The sequence below is a fragment of the Coffea arabica genome, chromosome 1e (genome assembly GCF_036785885.1).
Source record: "Coffea arabica cultivar ET-39 chromosome 1e, Coffea Arabica ET-39 HiFi, whole genome shotgun sequence".
Lineage (NCBI taxonomy): Eukaryota > Viridiplantae > Streptophyta > Magnoliopsida > Gentianales > Rubiaceae > Coffea > Coffea arabica.
This window is the reverse complement of record NC_092311.1, coordinates 53,036,038-53,055,334: the sequence shown is the minus strand read 5'-3', so window position 1 is coordinate 53,055,334 and position 19,297 is coordinate 53,036,038. Positions and strand designations below refer to the sequence as shown.

The following is a 19,297-nucleotide window of genomic DNA, read 5'->3' as shown; positions in this document are numbered from 1 at the left end:
TTTTGTGATGTGATGTATGTGAGATAAAAAAATATTGGGAAGATAAAAAGATGTATTGAAAATTGTAAAGATGATGTAAGTAAATAAAATTGGGGAAATATGAAGCAATCCAAACAAAGAGTTTTCCGATATGAGTTTAAAAGCATTGCCCTCCTCGACGTAATTTAAGCGTGTGGACGGTTATTCTTTTGTTTGTCTCGTTGCAAGTCTTTTCCCCGCCTTTGCGTCCGTATAACTTTTCTTCTCCACTCACCCAAACCATGCAAACTGACAACAACTCATCTACTACTGGCAAACTAAAGTAAAATTTTCTCTATAATTTGGGGGACCTCCCTTTATAGCTAAACACTACCATCAATGGCTCCTTTTAACCACCCGGACAATTCCCCCACCCAACATATCAGCAATATTACTTATTGATTCTCCTCACAGTTTCTCTCGATTATTTGGGATTATGTATATCATTGGTTGAGACTTGAGTGGGCTATGGCTCAGGACGGTGGCACTGTTGTGCCGGTGGATACTATAAAGAAGAAAACTGGTGTTTCCAGGAGTTGGATGCTGTTGGACAGCAGCGGAGAGGGAACTATTCTGGATTTGGATAGGCAGTCTATCATGAGAAGAGTTCCAATTAACGCCAGAGATCTTCGAATTCTGGATCCCATGCTGTCTTACCCTTCTACTATTCTAGGCAGGGAAAAGGCTATTGTTCTCAATTTGGAGGTAAATTTCTCTCTCTCACTCCCTCTCTCTTTTTCTATGTTTTGCAACAGTGGTGTTTAGGAATTGGGATCAATCCTACTGATATAACGTGCTACTGGCTTCTATTTCTGATGCCCAACTCTTCAACTTTCTTTCGCAGCACATCAAAGCAATTATTACAACCGAAGAGGTAATCAATTTTCTCTAACTATTTAGATTTGACATACTTGGATTCTTTATTTAAAAGAGCACTTAGCATCTAAACATCATATGGGGGGTGCTCTGCTAGCTGCCTCATCTCTTGTGAGCTTGAAATTCTGTTCCATTTTTAGAAAGTGCCCAACTTAGATTTCCCTCGTTGAATCAGTCTTTTTGGCCACGTCCGGTCCCATATGCTGGCCAAAACATCACTAACCATAATGTAAGCATGAGACTTCCTCTAGAACAAAGGAAGTGAAAAGCTGCAGTTGAAATGTTTGGTAGGTATTGCTACGTGACCCGCTGGATGATAATGTGGTGCCTATTGTGGAAGAACTTCAAAGAAGATTGCCTATGGCTGTTTGCCGAGGGGAAGGAGAAGATGATGACCGCCCTGAAATGCGCAACGAAGTTGAAACTGATGCTGAAACTGGTACTACGATAACTCTTTTCTTTCTTTTCAAAACTTGATATGATATTGTGATCAGGTCATATAACAATAAAACTGCCAGGCTGCTTATCTAGCTAATTTTTTTTAAAAAAAATTTCTTGCAGTTTTCAAGAAGTGAAGATAGTATTAAAAAATATTAATTTGTTGATATTTTATTATTTTTCCTTTTGCATCCTATTTGGGAATTATTTCAATGATTTCTGTGGAGTCATTATTGATATTTACTGTAATTTCTAGAGTTCCCGTTTGAATTTCGTGCCTTAGAAGTAGCACTAGAAGGCATCTGTAGTTTCCTTGATGCGCGTACCAGAGAACTGGAGACTGCTGCTTACCCAGCTTTAGATGAGCTGACATCCAAGGTGAGCAAATGATATACTACTAAAAAGCTGTTTGTAGCTTCGAATGTTATACGGAACAAGAAGATTTCTTGACTATGAGAGTTCAACTTCTATTTACTTCTTGTCTTTTCACGAATATATATTGGAATTTCTACGGTTAGAAAGACATGACCCTACTACTGTTATCAATAATGGGCCATGTAGTTGATTATTAAGTCCTTGCACTTGACTGGATCATGGGATATTCTCATTAAGTCAAGAAAAGAAATCATTAATTTGTTACCCTGTTGAACTTCCAATAACTGTTGTGTGGCTTTTCTGGTTCTCGTGCAATTTGGAATGTAATGTTCTAGGGGTTACATAACTACATTCTGATCAATGTCTAGAGATCTATTATCTATGCGGCATGCTATAAACATTAAATAGCATTCTGATCAATGTAGAAAAAAAATGACATTATTATTATCTTGCAGATAAGTAGCCGCAATCTGGACCGTGTGAGGAAACTGAAGAGTGCTATGACAAGGTTGACCAGTCCAGTTCAGAAAGTAAGCATGTTTTCGCTTTCTCAGTCTTCACCCTATCTATAACCCGAATATTATAAGGAGCTGTACTGGGCTTGCATGGGTGTCTGAAATTTTCTTTCCATTCCTGGGTTCAAATTCATTTCCAGCTGCCCTGTTTGTCCCCACATGTCATTGATTACCATTCTGACGTCTAGAGTTGCATTTGAGATAATGCTACTTGGCATTCCTATCAAAAAACACATAATTCTCTGCCATCATCTATGTTTGTCATTGCGGTTAGTCTATAGATATTCCATGTGGTAGAAAAGCTAGTAGTGACTATGCAAATAGGTCGGAAAAAAAAGGGCTTTATTTAGCTTTCTATTATGCCAAATATTCCCCTTGGATAAAATTTTCTGACCTGGTGACTGCTGTGTTTGGGTCTCACCGGTACGAGAATATTTATATCCAGGTCAGGGATGAACTGGAGCAACTTTTAGATGACGATGATGATATGGCAGACCTGTACTTGTCAAGGAAACTAGGCGGAGTTTCTTCACCAGCGAGCGGTCAAGGTCAAGGGATTCCAAATTGGTTCCCTGCCTCTCCAACACTTTGTTCGAAGATATCTAAAGCTAGTAGGACGAGTGGTTTTACTACTCAGTCAACAGAAAATGATGTTGAAGAACTTGAAATGTTGCTCGAGGTTATGTGTAAGCTGTGACCGCATTTCACCTTTTAATTAAACTACTCTCTCTCTCTATTCATGTGCTGAATGCATGAAGTGTATTTGCAGGCTTACTTCATGCAGATAGAGAGCACGATGAATAAGTTGTCCACAGTAAGTGCAATTCTTACTTATGTAACATGAATCCCATTGATTAATGAATATCTTTCTTCCATCTTTCCCTTTATCATAAGGTTATATACACTTTTTGTTTTTGGGGGGGGGGGGGGGGAGAAGTTAAATCACTTGGATAGGTGCAGAGAGATGGATTATGTAAGAGCTTGTACGATAGATTAAACACTAAGAAATGAGTTTTCTTTTGCAGTTGAGGGAGTACATCGACGACACCGAGGACTATATTAACATTCAGGTAATAATTTTGCAGTAGAATAGAATAGTTGCAGGTGATTTTGATTATAGTAGTGTGTATGTAGCATGTCATGTAGGTTGTCGGACATATATTGACAATGGATCTGTTGATGCAGCTGGATAACCACCGGAATCAGCTGATTCAGGTACCATATGCAAAATTTGTACTACAAGAAGGTAAGCATGGCAAATGGAGGTGGTTCTCATCTGATTGCAGTTTCTGTGGTGACTGCAGCTGGAGTTATTCCTGAGTTCTGGCACGGTGTGTTTATCGATGTACTCCTTGGTGGCTGCCATTTTTGGGATGAATATCCCTTATACATGGAAAGCGGATCACGGCTATATGTTCAAATGGGTAGGTACCGCCTGTACATCTCTCTTCAGACTAGCTAGCATGTGATCGATCGCATCTCATCGTCTAGTATTAATTTGGTAATATCCTTTTATCCAGGTGGTCATCCTCACTGGAATTGCTTGTGCTTCCATTTTCCTATTTCTAATTTCCTACGCCAGGCACAAGGGTCTCGTCGGATCATGATGAATTGCTTGTGAAGATCGACGAGACGACGGTCCAGAAGCGGCCACAGAACTGGGACTGCACCGGGTTCATCTCTGATGTAATGTACTGTGGCCGGAAAATGGAGACATTTTGCATTGCGCATCTGGGTTCTCTGAGCTCCCGTCCCGTCCCATCCCATCACTTCTATTGTTCTGTGTTAGGACTCTGACAATGGGAACTTAATCTAGAATATTTCAATCTATTTAGCAAAACAAAGAAAAGTAAACTTGTACTTCCAAGCATCTTTTACCGATACCATTAATGGCTTTCAAAAAAAAAACTAAAAATAAAAAAATGAAGGAAAAGAAAACTGTCGTCAAGAAAAAAAAAAAAAAAAAAAAGATGGGAGCAATCAGACCCAACCTGATTACTCAGCCGGCCAAAGAAAAAAGGGAGAATAGCGCCCAGACGCCGTAATCAGAGGGCAGGGTGCTTGCGGTCTAATTGGTGAGTCCAACTGATCTTTGCATCCTTGTCAGTGTACGGACACGTATGTATAGTGCCCAAAGAGATGATGGATAGATTTATGGGATAATTTCATAAACCTCTCCTGAAGTTTCTAACAATTGCACAAGTCTCCCCAATGTTTAAAATTTTTTAGAAACCTCCCCTATCATAAAATTGGATCCCTATGCTTACATTAGGCTCGGTGAAATGACTGTAGTAACCTTATGGCCTACAAGGCATTTCGCAACTATGTAGATTTAATCGATTAAATCAATAATTAACCTAATAATTAGAAATAAACATAGTTTAAAACTAAAAAAATATTTCTAATTTACCAAGAGAAAATGGTGCCAATTTCTAAATAATCATAGTTTAGAGTTAAAAAAATTTTCTAACTTGCGATTACAACTGCAATATTTGTTCAAGCCTTTTCAAAGGCTTGAAAAGATCATGTTTTATCATTCTAGTTCTGGTTTTCTTATTATATTTGTAGCGATTTCATCCCAATTCCTGAATCTAAACTCTCTGGAATTTGCTCTCCAACTGCTCATTGCTACTGTTATATAAACATCCCGAAAGTAGCTATTACAAAGAGAGCCGTGCAAGTAGTTGTAGATGTTTGAGATTGATGCTTTGCATTTGCACATGCATCTCCTCATTGTTGACTTTGTTTCAATAACAATTTATGCTTTTATAACTAATGTAACATGTGAGGGGCAATTCTAAAATCACATTATTGTCTTCTCTAATTTTAATCTAATTTTTTATAATTTATTTTTCCGAATTCGGCTTGACGTGTTGCAAGTTGACTTGTTTTATTTACGGGAGGTTTCTGAAAACTTTAAAACTTCGAGAGAGAGGCTAGTGCAACTTCAGGGGAGGTTTTGAAATTATCCTTAGATTTATTTGTTTGACCCCAAAAATAAAAAAAAATGGAGTTACCTCGCAGCCAAGATAAAGTGTACTGACCACAACAAAAGGGGGGGGGACGGTTCCAAAATGAAAAATGGGGCAGCTAGCAATTAGCATGCTTGCATCACAAGGGCTAACGACTTCCAAACAATAGAAGCCAAGCTTATTTCAAGAAGGTAGGTAAGGTAGGGGGGTACGGGTCAATGGGCTCCTCCAGTCCACATTTCAATTCTGTGTGCTACCTTGCTTTGGAGGCTAGACCCGTCTTTCTCTCCTCTATAAGAATTACTACTAGTACATTGTAGTGCATCTACTTTTCTTTTTTTTTTTATCGACACAAGGGTATTTTAGAATCACCCAAATTAATCCCTGCGACTGAGCAGGGTCGGCCCCTTAAGATGCCTAATACGTTAATTCGAGGAGAGTCGAACCGTAGTCGATGCTGTAAAGACAGATGACACGACTAGTCGATGCTGTAAAGACAGATGACACGACTAGGTGAACTGCATCCCGAGAGCTAGTGCATCTACTTAATTAGTAGCATTTTCGTTTCATCTCTCACCTTATTCGTGATATCAATATTGTCAAATTCATGCCTGTTGATTCGGTTTGGGGGAATTTAAAAAATAAAGAATAAGGAAAGAAGTGACGTGCTTTGCATCTTGCATTCTGCCCGATTGCTTTACCCAATTCATTGATCTCGGTCTATTTCACCATACCAACCACCTTTAATTACTGGACTGGAGTTCGTTATTAGAATAGTAGTGCACTTGCTTCCGAAAAAAAAAAAAAGAATGGTCGTCCACTGCCTCAACTCCCGTATTCCTTGAACGGTTTGATACCAGAAGAAATAACCCATTATACTTGCGCTTTCTTTCTCTTCTATAATTATCCCATCATTAATTCATTCAAACCATGAGACTTCAAAAAGCTTAGCATAAAATACTTTTTTATTTCTTTTTCACAAATCTAGCTCCGAAAAAAGGACCGGACTCTCATCCTCTCTATCTGATTGCACCATTTTTTTTTTCGAACACCATTTTGCTCCTTCCGGATGGCCATTTTTCCATATGAAAAGTTCTAAATATGCATTCAGTTAAAAACTCCATCACGGAGTGGCGGCCAAAGTCCCTTTTCGGACGGTAGAACGAGGGTTTGAATCCTAATTATGATGAAATAAATTTAAAAGATGTGTCAGAATATCCCTTTGGTCTAGTTAGTATAAAAATATTATTCTTGTCGTAAAAATAAATTTAGTTAATAACTCTGTTTTTTTTTTTTTTTTAAGATTGTTCTACGAACACGTCTATCTACCTTGGGAACTGATGCAGTAGTGTTTTTTGTAGAACTGGCTGAATAACTTGAGCATTTAATCTAACTATGAAATTGGAGAACAGTAATAAATGCTTCTTAATCAAGGAGCTGAGTCAATTAAGCAATCACTTTTACCATCTATTTCAACCAAAACACTGACTTGTAAGTAAGTGGATGGGAATTACGCCAAATTTGTGCACGATGGCAGTAATACAATAATACTATTCCCTCCGTCCCATTTTGATAGTCTTAGTTCTTTTTTCACACAGTTTAATAAAAAGTAGTTAACTTTGTTGGAACAATTAGGTAGCTATTTTCCTAAAATACCCTCACATTAATTAGAGTACAACTTTATGGGAACTTGAATTGATGGTAAAAAAAGAATCAACTTTCATTAAATGGGGTAGGTTTATAGTAACAACAACTTACATTGAATAAGGGTATTTTAGGAAAATTAAAATACAACTACATTCTTCAATTAGAAAGTGGACTACAATTTGGGACAGACGAAAAAAAGAAAATAAGAGTATCAAAGTGGGACGGAGGGAGTACAATCATGCCCTTAATAATAATAATAATAATAATAATAATAATACCTGGAGGAGGACCTCCTTATTGATTACTTATTTATAAATAAAGGAACAAAACGGACAAAAATAAGGATCATACACTCGTGAGGTGTAGCATGAACGTAACGGTAACAGCGTTGTACTCATGGGGGAAGTGAGTAGTAGCAGCAGAGTAGTAACCAAAAACAACTTAGGCTTTACCCTTACCCTGACCGGTGGCCTGAACCTGCAGCCGAGCAAGTCAATTCCGTAAGTACACAGCCCGCGCCATTCCCTACTTCATAAGTCAGGAATCAGAACCTTCTTTAATGTTTTTTTTTTCCATTTTTTTTAATTTTTGGGGTTTTATGAATAAAATTTTTAAAAAAATTTTGTGCAATGTTGCTTGAAATAAATTTTCGGGGAAAGCAGTCAAAACAAAATAATATTCAACAAATACAACATATAAACAAATGAAAAATAAAAAGAGAAAAAACAAGAATTTCAATTTTATTTTAGTCAGCATTACAGACGTAAACGTTAGACTAAGGCTAACTTGCCCCCCTACACGCAATTATTCCCCAAAAGCCAAAACAAGCCGTCTCACTCTCACCATTACACGCGAAACACAAGCCTCCCTCCGCACCTTTCTCTCCGCTCTCTTTTTCACGAATTCGCCCACCCGGCGCGTCTTATAACTGAGTCCCCACTTTCTTAAAATAAAAAAATTTTCACAAAAAAAATAAAAGGAAAAAACACGAACTAGTATGAGAAATCATTTGGAATATTTTTCAAACCTCCCTTAAAGTACGTAGTAATTGCATCAACATACCTTTTAGGTTCAAGAAATTACACTTGCTTCCCTTAGGAGAAAAGTTAATTCAGATCGCACTTTGATGAAGTAAAGAGGTGGCATGAAAAACAAGACTTGAATTGTTTTGGTGCTACTTTAGAATATACAGGTTATTAGTGTAATTGGTAATCATTATGTGTGATTGGCACATGACATTTGAAATCATTTTTAGGTACACATAAAAGGTGCAAAAATGATGTTCTAAATTTGGCAAATTTGTTTAGGCTATTCCTTCTAATGCCATACTTGATAATGTAACTTCTTGCTTATGTGAGACACATGAGATTGCTCATACACTCTTGCAACTTCAATTCCAAGCTTAAACCTTATTTCATTATATGGATATTGTAGAATTATCTAATGGCTTTTTGTGCACTTGCACATGAAAACTTTTGTCGATAATAACTTATTATTAATTTTTTTTGAAGGGATGTTTGGGAGAGTTGAAATATTGCTAGAAGGTGAAGAAGAGTAATAAATAGAAAAGGAATAATTTCAAAAATCTTCTATGAGGTTTCTAACAATTTCACTAGTCTCTTTTGAGATTTACAAAGTTACACAAACATCCCATAAGATTAAGGTTTTGGTAACAAAATTAGTTCAAATAAAAAAAATAGCATTAACAAAATACTTTAAGAAGACAGATAAAACTTTTATTTCATAAATACCCCTTATGTATGTATATAAGTTGTATTAGTAAAATAACAAAGATAATTAAAAATTAGAAATAATTAACACACATGTTTCAGTACTCAAAAAGCTCACATTCAACACATTTGACAATACAAATAAATAACAAAACTACACTAATGATCACGAGATTCATCAAATTAGACTCGTCATCTCTCTTAATATGAGTTTTGTTATGATTCTTGTGATTTTGAACATAAAAATATTTTGAATTTTACCTTTATTTTCCCTTCTTTCTCATTTACTTCCATGAAATTGTTTTACAACTATCACAATTTTAAGAGTTTTAAAGAAAATTTTCTCATGGATAACATTTTTTTGCCATGTGTTTTTTTTTCTTCAATCAAAACTCTTATTATCGCATTGTGGATAACTAATTTCTAGTCATCATCAGGTTCTGTCAATCACAAAATAGCGCAATTTGATATATTAATTAGCATTATTTTTTAATTGTAAGTCATTATTCATCATTAAAGAAATTCTCAACAATTATTTTCATTAATTAGTTACTAATAATTAATTACTACTTTAATGACTTAATAGTTAGATATTAGTTTCTAATAAGACATAATTAATGTCTTAAGTTATGTGAGTAATTTCCCCTCATATGAGGTAAGTTACTGGGTCCATAACTCTATTACGGGAGATAAATATAATTTTATAAATTTTAGGGGAGGCCAGTGAAATTATCAAAAACCCCAGGAAAGGTTTTTGAAATTATCTCAATAGAAAAAGTAGTAGGCGTGGTAGTAAATTGGGTTTTTCATGCTACGCTATAGTGAACGCGAGGCAAGCCGAGTAGAGTCGCACCTCTTGTCTCATTCTCTCTCATCGCGCTCTCTCTCTATCTATCTCTCTCTCTTCTTCGATTTCGACTCCCAAACCCAGAGTTTATGTTAAAGAGAGGACCCAGATGGATCATACGACGAGGAGTATTATGCCATCCCCTTAACGCCAATCCAAACCCATCCCCGATTTACCAAATCTCACCTCCCCCATCTTCTTACTCTCAATCCCTCTCTTCTTTTGTAAATTTGTCCGCCGTTTTCCCCCAGATTCACAGGTCGGTTTCCTATCTTCTATTAGTATCTTTCTTCTTTATCTCTCTCTGACTATTAATATATATATGTACATATATACATATTCCATTCTCACACAAAACACGCACGCGCATGTTGTATAAATTTGTGAGCATGGATGTTGTTGTGGCGTGGGTGCTAATTATTTGGGGATTATAATTATGGGTTGAATGCAGATAGATGGAGGAGGAATGAACGTAAATTTGGAAGAGTGATGCGATGCGGTGGCTCAAGTAGGCCTGGGGAGATAAATTGCATGCACCGATTCTGGTGAGCAGTAAATTTGGAGTAGTAGCAGTATACGGCGGACTGACGACCGACGAGCGACGGGACCAGCTCGCTCCCAAGTCTAGATATCTATGTAGTAAAATTTGAGAGAGGGAGATAGAATAGAAAGATAAAACAAAGGGGATAAAAAGGGAGAGAGAAAAAGAGGGAGGAAGAGAAGGGATGTCGAATCAGGTGGTGAAAGTAAAGAGGGAGATGATTGCGGCATGCATGACATGCCCTCTTTGCAATAAGCTCTTCCGCGATGCCACGACCATTTCCGAATGCCTTCATACGTGTAAGCTGCTGCTTTCCCTTTCCCGTTCCCGTTCCCTCCCCAGCCATTACTACTCATTACACACTGCTATCTGACTCCCTCTCTCCCTCTCTCTTTCACACACACGCACACACGCACGCATACATATTAGCAGTACTTATTATTCTTCTACTCCTCGTCTATGTTTTCTCCGCTCGGTTTTTAAGCGTTGGAGTTCTTTTTTTTAAAATTGGAGTCGCTTAAGTTGGGCTATATCTGATCTATCTGGGTTTGGATTGAAATCTGATTTTAACGACCTGGGTCATGCTAATTTCTCATCTTTACGTGGTAGATTGTTTGCTGTCTCTCCTTTTCGCCCATCCAGTGTCCAAACAAATATCGACTCCATTCGTTTGATTTGATTTTCCTTATTGAACGGTGATGCGCTTCTCTCTTTTGCCTGCAATTCCCTAAAATCTGTCTGTATCAACGTTGTTGGCAGTAACCTATATGATTGAACAATCGATGGTCCCTGTAGCAACAGGAAATAAATGCTTTAGGTGCCGTTTTCGCAGTTGGATCGACTAAGCCGGAGCTAGTTTGCTGAAATTGTCTCTTATCTCTCAACCCAAATTTCGGCTAGTTTTCCTGATTCTGTTTCAATTACAAACTAATTGATCAACCTGGCCTTTGTTTGGACTTGGTAATTCTAATAATTCTCCAGTCCTTCAATCGAATGTCATCATTGTTCCTTTCAGATCTTAGCATGCTGTCGAGTCTGATGTTTGCTGGGGCATATGTACTAGATTTTGCCTTTCACCTTTAGGTGGACTTTAGTTTCAAAAATTTCATTGGCAATTTTATGGATTTCAAATGCTTTCTTAATTCTCTTTCTTGCAAATTCTGTTCAGTTTGCAGGAAGTGTATTTATAAGAAGCTATCTGATGAGGAATTAGAATGCTGCCCAATTTGCAATATCGACTTAGGCTGTGTCCCATTGGAGAAGCTGAGGTGAGATACAAAATTGAATATCCTGCTCTCTCTCTCTCTGGTGTGCAGATATTACACGTATACATATTTTTGTCACGGATGCCTACGTGCTTGTGCGCATGTGTATGTTAAGCATATTTATGAGCTCTTTAGTGTCTTAGCATACAAGCTCCATGCCTCCAAATTGTTGTTTGCTGATGTTGGTCTTCAATAGGAAAAAGTAAAAAAAAAAATGATAATGGAAAGAAAATGTATGCAAGAAGCCATGTAATGAAATTATTCCAGAGTTCTATTATAAAACAAGTGTATGTATCTTAGTTTGATGAAATTACTTTTGCTTCCATGATACTTCAGTGACAGTTGGACTTCCCTATGGATATTTTATATGTTATAGTCTTTTTACGGACTTCCCTATCAGATGTGAATAACAAAATTGAGGATGATAGGTATGGTTAAGCTCCTGGATGGGAAGGTGATATTTGATATTCCATTTCTCTCTCTGTCTGTGCACACACACACACAGAGGCATGTGGACAGAGATGAGGTCATTTTATATGGGGTGTTGCTGATATGCACTTTGACTTTGATTTGACTAAATCATCATGTGCGTATATAGCTTTCGTAAGGGATGTGTCTGGCTTGGACATAAATTTGCATACTTTCATGCAACCCATCTGCCTGTGCTTACACTTAATCCACATGTAGTCAGTTTTACTACAATATTATTGCCTTGGTACTTTGAAATGTAAAGGACGAGAAAGATGTAAAAGAAAAGGTGTTTCTCACCACAAGTACTCATCAACCATGTGTTTGTCTCACGATTATGTGTTAGAGCTTGGTTTGTCTATCAGCCAGAAAGCAGTCATAAAGTTGGCTATCAGAAGAGCGACATTTTAAATTGACAAATTTGGGAAAACAGATATTTTTGTAAATAATATTGGATGTTGTTTGTCTCCTTTGCAGGCCCGATCACAATTTACAAGATGTGAGGGCAAAGATCTTCCCTTACAAGAGGAGGAAGGTGAAGGCACCAGAAATCCCACCTTCAGTCACTTTGCCAGTGAGAAGAAAGGAGAGATCACTCTCATCATTGGTGGTGAGCACTCCTAGGGTATCAGCACAAAGTGGTATGACTGGAAGAAGATCAAAATCTATTGCAAGAAAATCATTAAGAGGTTCCAGTTTTTCAATAGAGAAACCTGTCAAGAAGGAGGAAGATTCTGGTGAAGATCGTCCTGAGAGCTCCAGTTCACCTGAGACACTGAATAAATTTACGCAGAATATTAGGCAGGTAATGACAGATTTTTTTAAGCTTGATACTGTTTGCAAAAGTCAAATGCTTTGTTTACTCTATATTTTATTAAGGCATACATTACTCATGTCCAAAAAAGTTCTATTCTTATTGGAGTCACTCTGCAGAATTCTTCCAATGGCGACCCATCTAGCCATTCACTTTCTGATAAAGAAACAAAGAATGGTGCTGAAACATGGGAAGGGAAAGTTGATCTATGGAAACCTTTAAATTGTCTTGTGGAAGTTGCAAACAGGAGTAAGTCTTCAAAGTTCACTTCGCAGGGATCTGCTGCCAAATCAGAACCTCCCCATTCTGGTGAGAATGAAGGACATGCCCGCAAATCTAAAGGCAAAGAGCTTGGACAAAAATCAAAACTCCAAGATGAAAAAAACACTAATGAGTCTCCAGCATTGAATTCAGAAAGACCTAAAAAGTTGCGAAGAATTCGCCAAAAGAAGGCTCCTGCCTTTGCTGATTTCAATGTTACACCTCAAGCTGTGCTGGATGGTGTCAGTGCTAGATGTGAGAAGCGAATTAATCCAATATGGTTTTCACTTGTGGCAACCAAAGATCAGTGAGAATCTATAGAAGACTTAGAACTTTAGCTTTTGGATATTGCATATGATTAACTGGTTCATAAGCCATCCTAACTCTATAAAAAAACTTTTTCAGGGATGGAGATGCTTCTTTGCCCCAGATTTCTGCAAGTTACTTAAGAATAAAGTAAGTCGTTGTAACTTCATGTCATTCTGTTGGTTAATGTGATTATCGTTACTTAAAATCTGTTGCTTCTGAGTGTAATTTGTTATACCTTCAGAGATCAATTTTTGTAGTCATAAGGCTGTCTATCTGCTTGATGTAAGGTTAAGACTACATGTTTTATAGATCATCTGAGGGTCGCCTTGCAGTGGCTACAGTTTCCCTTCCTATTTCTTGTTCTTCCAATGCAAAGCATGTAGGAGAATTTGACTGTTAGATAATTACTCCCAGCATTGACTGCATTTTGATGGATTAGAATGGGGAAAAAAGGAGGAGTACACTTCTATGTAATTCTGCAATGTGGTTGAAAATAAAAAATCCATATGCAGCCGGAGGAACTAGTTGAAATAAAAATGCACTTTCAGTTTATGTCTTGCTGAACACGTGTGTATGTACTCGGTATCTGCTTTGGACGAGGTTATTTTGACTTGGAGTTTAGCTGAAGCTTTCTGGAAATGAAATCTGAACTGGTTCTGAAATCAAGAAATCCTGGTAAAGGTTTGTGTTCTCTTTAAAGGTCATGTGGTGGCAATTAGAGTTTCAAGTGGTCCATCTGGTCCTTATCTCTGTCAGATGGCGTGGTTATTTCATACCAGATGTGCATGGAGAACCCACTAAGCAAAACAAACTATTCAAACATTGAGGAGAGAGAGAGAGAGAGAGCAAGTATCTAGGAAATGGCCAAAATGAAGGAGGAAGTTTATGTGGTCAGGGTTTTGCTGCTACAGAATATGCGAATATCTTAAATATCCTGTAAATACTAAGCCTTCAGTTTCTGGTCTCCTTGTGTAACCCAAGTAATTTGCTATTGTGCAACACATTGTGTATATCAGTATGGTGCTTGCCTCGTATGATGAGCTGGAAGTTGATGTCAGAAGTTTGTCCATGATGGGGGGTGTCATGGTGCCAGGACCATCTTTATTGTCTCCTGAAAATCAAACTCGCAACTTTCTTGTGAATTGTTTAGATTAGAAATCATCAATGTTAAAGGATCTCTGTGTCCTCATTTGATCAAGCGAAACTCAATCAGGTCCATGGCTGTATCTTGGGATGTTACTTGGACATGCCAAACCATTGTGATGAACAGCCGAGTTAAAAGGCATTTACACTTCATTTATGAAGTTTTGAGCTCTTATAAATTTCTTTCCAGCAAATATCCTGTATCCTTTTCATATATTCTCTTCTTACGTGCTTTACTTCTTTGCAGGGATGGGAATATAACAGTTTCTTTTATTCAAAAGTACTTAATGAGGAAATTAGATCTTCCAACTGAAGATGAGGTGCGGAAATCATTCTTGGTCAATTAAGAATCTGTGACGACTGTTATTTATTTAGGGGATTACATGATGTCTCATGCAAGGAAAATTAGAGCAAGATCTTGTAATTTTGTTGTCACGTTTTTTATTCAAGGAATCCCTCACTTTCAGGAATTCATCTCAAGTAACATCAGAATTTTTTCCCTTCTTTATTTGTGACTCGTGAGATTTATTTCAGACTCCAGACATTGGATTCGAGTTTTATACTATCAATTCTTGTTTATGCTGATCTTTGAGTTGTCTATTTTGTAGGTTGAGATTAGGTGTATGGGTCAGTCATTGGTCCCAACACTGCCATTGAATGAACTAGTAGACTTCTGGCTCCAAAACACAACATCAGAGAGAGTACCAGCGATAATTGGGTCATCAGCTAAAGATTTTGTGATGGTATTGGCCTATGGTCGTAAGATACCCACCGCCTAATCCTATTCTCGCATTTTCATAATATATATGTTATTAGATATTAAAGGTAGAAGTCAGATTTCCTTGCGGATGAGCAGAAGTTGTTGCAGAGGCATGTTGCAGTTATATTACTAAGAACCCCAGCACTCTATGAGAAGTAGCTCATAAGCAGATAAATCAACATTCCTTCCTCAAATGGGCTGAAATTATCTTCGGCCGTGCGTCCCTGTGGCATGTCATGATTAATAGGATAACAGGTTGGGCTGGAGCTGCAGTTGAGATGTCTGGCTGTTAAACGGTTTGTTAATAGTTTATCATGTTTGAATTTTGACAGTGCTCCGAATGTTTTTGTTTTTCCTTGTTACCCAATTTCTTTGGTCGCTCCTTTGTATGTGTACCTTTAAATACAATGCAATTGTTTCAGTTTCAGAGACGTATATATTTTTGTGCAAAACTTAGTAGTGCTTTTGATGTTGGGACATTTATGTCCCGCAACGAAGAATCAGAATTCATTTTGCCCTTCCTTAAAACATGGAGTAGTAGTCAGGGACTTGGGGATCTGATTCTTCAGTTTTCGTACTCGTCTGAGCTGCAAATAAAATCATTCCTGTGCAAAACGTAATGCTTTTGACGGGACCCGAATGGAAGGATCAGAACTCATTTTGCCCTAAAAAGTGGTGCTGTAGTCAGCGGCTGAGGATCTGATTCTTCATTTTCGAACTTGTTTGATTCATCGGGGTGGTTTTCTTCATGTTTCGGGCCGACGGATTTCTAGCTTAAACGGGAAAACACTTGTCACTCGTTTGCAAAATTTTAAATCCCAGTTAGATATTTATCAGAAAGCGTGTACAGATAGATTTTATAAGCAATTGGAAAAAAAAAGACGAAAGATACATCCCGAAGAACTAAAATGAGCCATTTCCTTTGCTTCTGTAGATTTCCCGAAGAAGAAAACCAGCAACTAAAACACGATTACACAATATACCTGTGTGCCATTTTATACTTTGAAGACCCTATTAATGGAAGAAATAATATAGCTTCTCAAAATTGATAGCCTCGTAGCTTCCTAATAATTCTGGGAACACAAGAAATCAGAATCACAACTACACGACTAAAAAGCAGATAAAAACCTCCAAAATATATATATAGATAGTAGAAAAATTAACCGGTCTATCAACCCTATGTAAAAATTCTTAGCTGACAACATCTAACAGACGAGATGGATATCAATACGTACTGCTGGGGACGAAAGATCAATTTCCCCCAAAGGCAGGCGCAGGCCCAGCAGAACATAATAGGAGGATCTAATACTATTAGAGACCCCTAATCAAAATGGATTAGTATACCCACCGGCATCCCTGGAAGGTGGAGCAGTACTGCGAACCACAGATATCAAACCCCCCTCCGCAGCTTCATCTTCATCCAGAAACAGATCTTCCGTAGCCCTAAATGCCGCATGCAATAGCACAACAGCTACCCCAATCAAGATAGACACCAACACGTTCAACCAAACCCGAGTCAACACCAAGCACACCACCGTAACTATTCCAAGCGCCGCCAAGACGAACCTATCGTCGACCATACGATTCAGTACCAGAATCGGCTCGTCCCGGCTAAAGTAGAGAAACCACCACGCTACGAACAGGATCACATACACTATGAGCGAAATCGGGTGCCACAGCAGGCTCACAAACAGTATGAATAAGATTATCATGGAATAATTCACGCGGAAGTAGTTGAGGTTGCGTCTCAGCCGAGATGTGAGCACGCTGAGTGGATACGGGCGAGAGTAGGAGGATGGATGGGATAGCAGCTCTCGCCATGGCCGTCGAGTGGCGAAGAATGATAGGCTGCCGGATTTTGCGCGAGTGAACATGCCGGCGCCGGAGGACGTCGAGGGCAAGGAATCGTAGCCCGCCGGCATCTCAGACACTCCGAATCCTCCGTATAGCTAGATAGGAACTAGTAGAACAACAAAGGGGATGGAGCGAAAGGGGAGGGAAATGGAATTTGATCCCGGGTCCGGACCTCATGAGGTAACTGTGGTTGTGGATTGTGGGACTTTTGTCTGCGGTATAAGCCCGAGACAAATCGGCCTGTGAAGTGGAGGCTACAGGAACTGAATTTCCTTGAGGCACAACACCTCATGGGTCAGTGTGTGCTAAAATGGTATTCAGTAATTGGGCTAAAGCCCAGCCAAAATACCTAGTCTTATATCCGTCCCACATTTTACTATCTACTAGTATAAATACCCGTGCTACGCACGGTAGATTACATTTTTGAGAAAAATTACAATCTATAGAGGAATTTAAAAATACTAAAATGTTATAATCACGGGCACATGAAAGTATATTTAAAAAAATGAAACTTTGTAACAATAATTCAATATATGATAAAAACATCTCCATTATTTATAAACTATCACTTTGATGAAGGTTGGATCCTGAAAAAAAATAGAAATCTATATCATAAATTGAACGACATAAGGGTCCAATTAAATATAATTGAATATTTAATTTGATAAATAAATGAAATACTTACAAACATTTTGCCTTCGATTTGATAATCTTCTACGAAGGCGTGAACATTCTTCACACCAATCAATTCTGAGTACGAACGCCAGTATTGGGGGTTTAATTAATTCTGTTGATTTTTGTGGAGTTCGTACTATAAATGAGAATGCACGATTTTTGCATAAATTAATGTATTGGTCGAACAATGCACCTCCATTTTCCTGACAATTAAAACCATACATAATTCAAAATTATCTTTTGTTTTAGACAGTTTGTAAATAATATTGTATAAAAATATATACATATAAATAATGTATACCTTTGTTTTTAAATCTCTAAGATAAAAAGTATCACAACGAAACATGAATCGTGCATGCCTGTCTTGAAGAGCGAGATATAGGTTACCACTGAAATTTCTAACTTCTATGTTAACATTGTATCTGTTAAGAAGAAATTGTGGCGTATGATGTAAAAATTAAATTAAAATTCAAAATATATGAAAATAATTACCTGACAATAGTGTCGACTATGTCATTACAATGGATACACACCATTTTTACAAAATGAGATTGACATGGTTGTCCACAATTTTTGCATAACTCATGGAACATATTGTCTATGTTGATACTTTGAATGTAAGCAAGTATCTAAAAATATTTAATCTAAAACAATCCAAAGAATGTATAGATTACAATTATTAATTCGAAACTACATGTAGATACTTGTTCATTACTTAATTAATTGAGAGAAATTGTACCGTAGGTATAACTGCACATTCGGGTATCAATATTCTCTTAGCATTTGATATCAATAATACTTGGGATATTATAAAACTGCATGACCGCAACAACGTCACTAATTTCTGAGCACATTTATCATTCTCAAACCTGCAAATTTTTCAAATATATATTCGCAAGAGTATGAAATATTATTAATAATTTAATATTTTGATATTTGTAAAACTTACCAACTGTGTAGGTATTGAGCAAAATCCAAGTAGTAATTGACATACAATTTGCTTGCTCGAATAGTATAAAGTGACAGTCCTGCACAATGTGCTATATTTATTGATAAACTATAAAAATAAAATAAAATAAAGTGAAAATAAATTGAATTACCTTTATGGGAATCAGTAGTGGCATGACGACCATTTGACACGCGTGGGCTAATAAGGATACCAACAGCAAGTGGAAAGAGATCTTGCTCAATCTTATCATGGAATTGGATTGGAAGAGATTTAATTGTAGTGGGAAGATGTGTCAGGAGAGTTAGTTGGAATTAACTTCTTGTTTAAGGAAAACGTGAGGGTATAATGTACCCATGATATTTTTTACGAAATAAATTAAACGTAAAATGCTATAAAAATAGAGTTGAGAGTGGGAAGGATTGTGAAGGCTTGTTGCTAAAAATCCCCTCTCAAATTTATATAAACTAGTATAAATACCCGTGCTACGCACAATATATTATATTTTTGAAAAAAATTACAATCTATGGAGGAATTTAAAAATAGTAAAATATTATAATCACGGGTACATGAAAGTATATTTTAAAAAATGAAACTTTGTAACAATAGTTCAATATATGATAAAACATCTCCATTATTTATAAACTATCACTTTGATGAATGTTGGATCCTGAAAAAAATAGAAGTCTATATCATAAATTGAGCGACATAAGGGTCCAATTAAATATAATTGAATATTTAATTTGATAAGTAAATGAAATACTTACAAACATTTTGCCTTTGATTTGATAATCTTCTACAAAGGTGTGAACATTCTTCACACCAATCACCTCTAAGTACGAA

At 37.1% G+C, this 19,297-nt stretch overlaps 3 protein-coding genes across 5 annotated transcripts; 2 read left to right on the top strand and 1 right to left on the bottom strand.

Annotated features, from left to right (window-relative positions):
• The first annotated feature begins 247 nt into the window (after positions 1–247).
• LOC140003661 (magnesium transporter MRS2-I-like) lies at positions 248–4,092 on the top strand. Of its 2 annotated transcripts, XM_072063992.1 has the most exons (11): positions 248–723; positions 863–892; positions 1,186–1,333; positions 1,589–1,710; positions 2,163–2,237; positions 2,668–2,901; positions 2,992–3,036; positions 3,248–3,292; positions 3,408–3,437; positions 3,527–3,646; positions 3,743–4,092. In XM_072063992.1, the coding sequence occupies exons 1-11, from the start codon at positions 487–489 to the stop codon at positions 3,827–3,829; spliced, it is 1,173 nt and encodes a 390-aa protein (XP_071920093.1). In that variant the 5' UTR covers positions 248–486; the 3' UTR covers positions 3,830–4,092. The 2 variants fall into 2 exon arrangements, 1 of the variants encoding a protein (XP_071920093.1); XR_011820639.1 differs by lacking the exon at positions 3,743–4,092 and having other exon boundaries at positions 352–723; positions 2,668–2,908; positions 3,527–3,643.
• A 5,303-nt stretch (positions 4,093–9,395) lies between these two features.
• LOC113715584 (E3 ubiquitin protein ligase DRIP2) lies at positions 9,396–15,414 on the top strand. Of its 2 annotated transcripts, none has more exons than XM_027239823.2 (8): positions 9,396–9,677; positions 9,870–10,258; positions 11,128–11,227; positions 12,170–12,497; positions 12,626–13,074; positions 13,173–13,223; positions 14,467–14,539; positions 14,828–15,414. In XM_027239823.2, the coding sequence occupies exons 2-8, from the start codon at positions 10,144–10,146 to the stop codon at positions 14,996–14,998; spliced, it is 1,287 nt and encodes a 428-aa protein (XP_027095624.2). In that variant the 5' UTR covers positions 9,396–9,677; positions 9,870–10,143; the 3' UTR covers positions 14,999–15,414. The 2 variants fall into 2 exon arrangements, with proteins under 2 accessions (XP_027095624.2, XP_027095632.2); XM_027239831.2 differs by having other exon boundaries at positions 9,400–9,677; positions 12,782–13,074; positions 14,828–15,183.
• Positions 15,415–16,094: 680 nt separating this feature from the next.
• LOC113715574 (PRA1 family protein F3-like) lies at positions 16,095–17,032 on the bottom strand. Its single transcript, XM_027239814.2, has one exon. The coding sequence runs from the start codon at positions 16,899–16,901 to the stop codon at positions 16,305–16,307; it is 597 nt and encodes a 198-aa protein (XP_027095615.2). The 5' UTR covers positions 16,902–17,032; the 3' UTR covers positions 16,095–16,304.
• Positions 17,033–19,297: the final 2,265 nt, after the last annotated feature.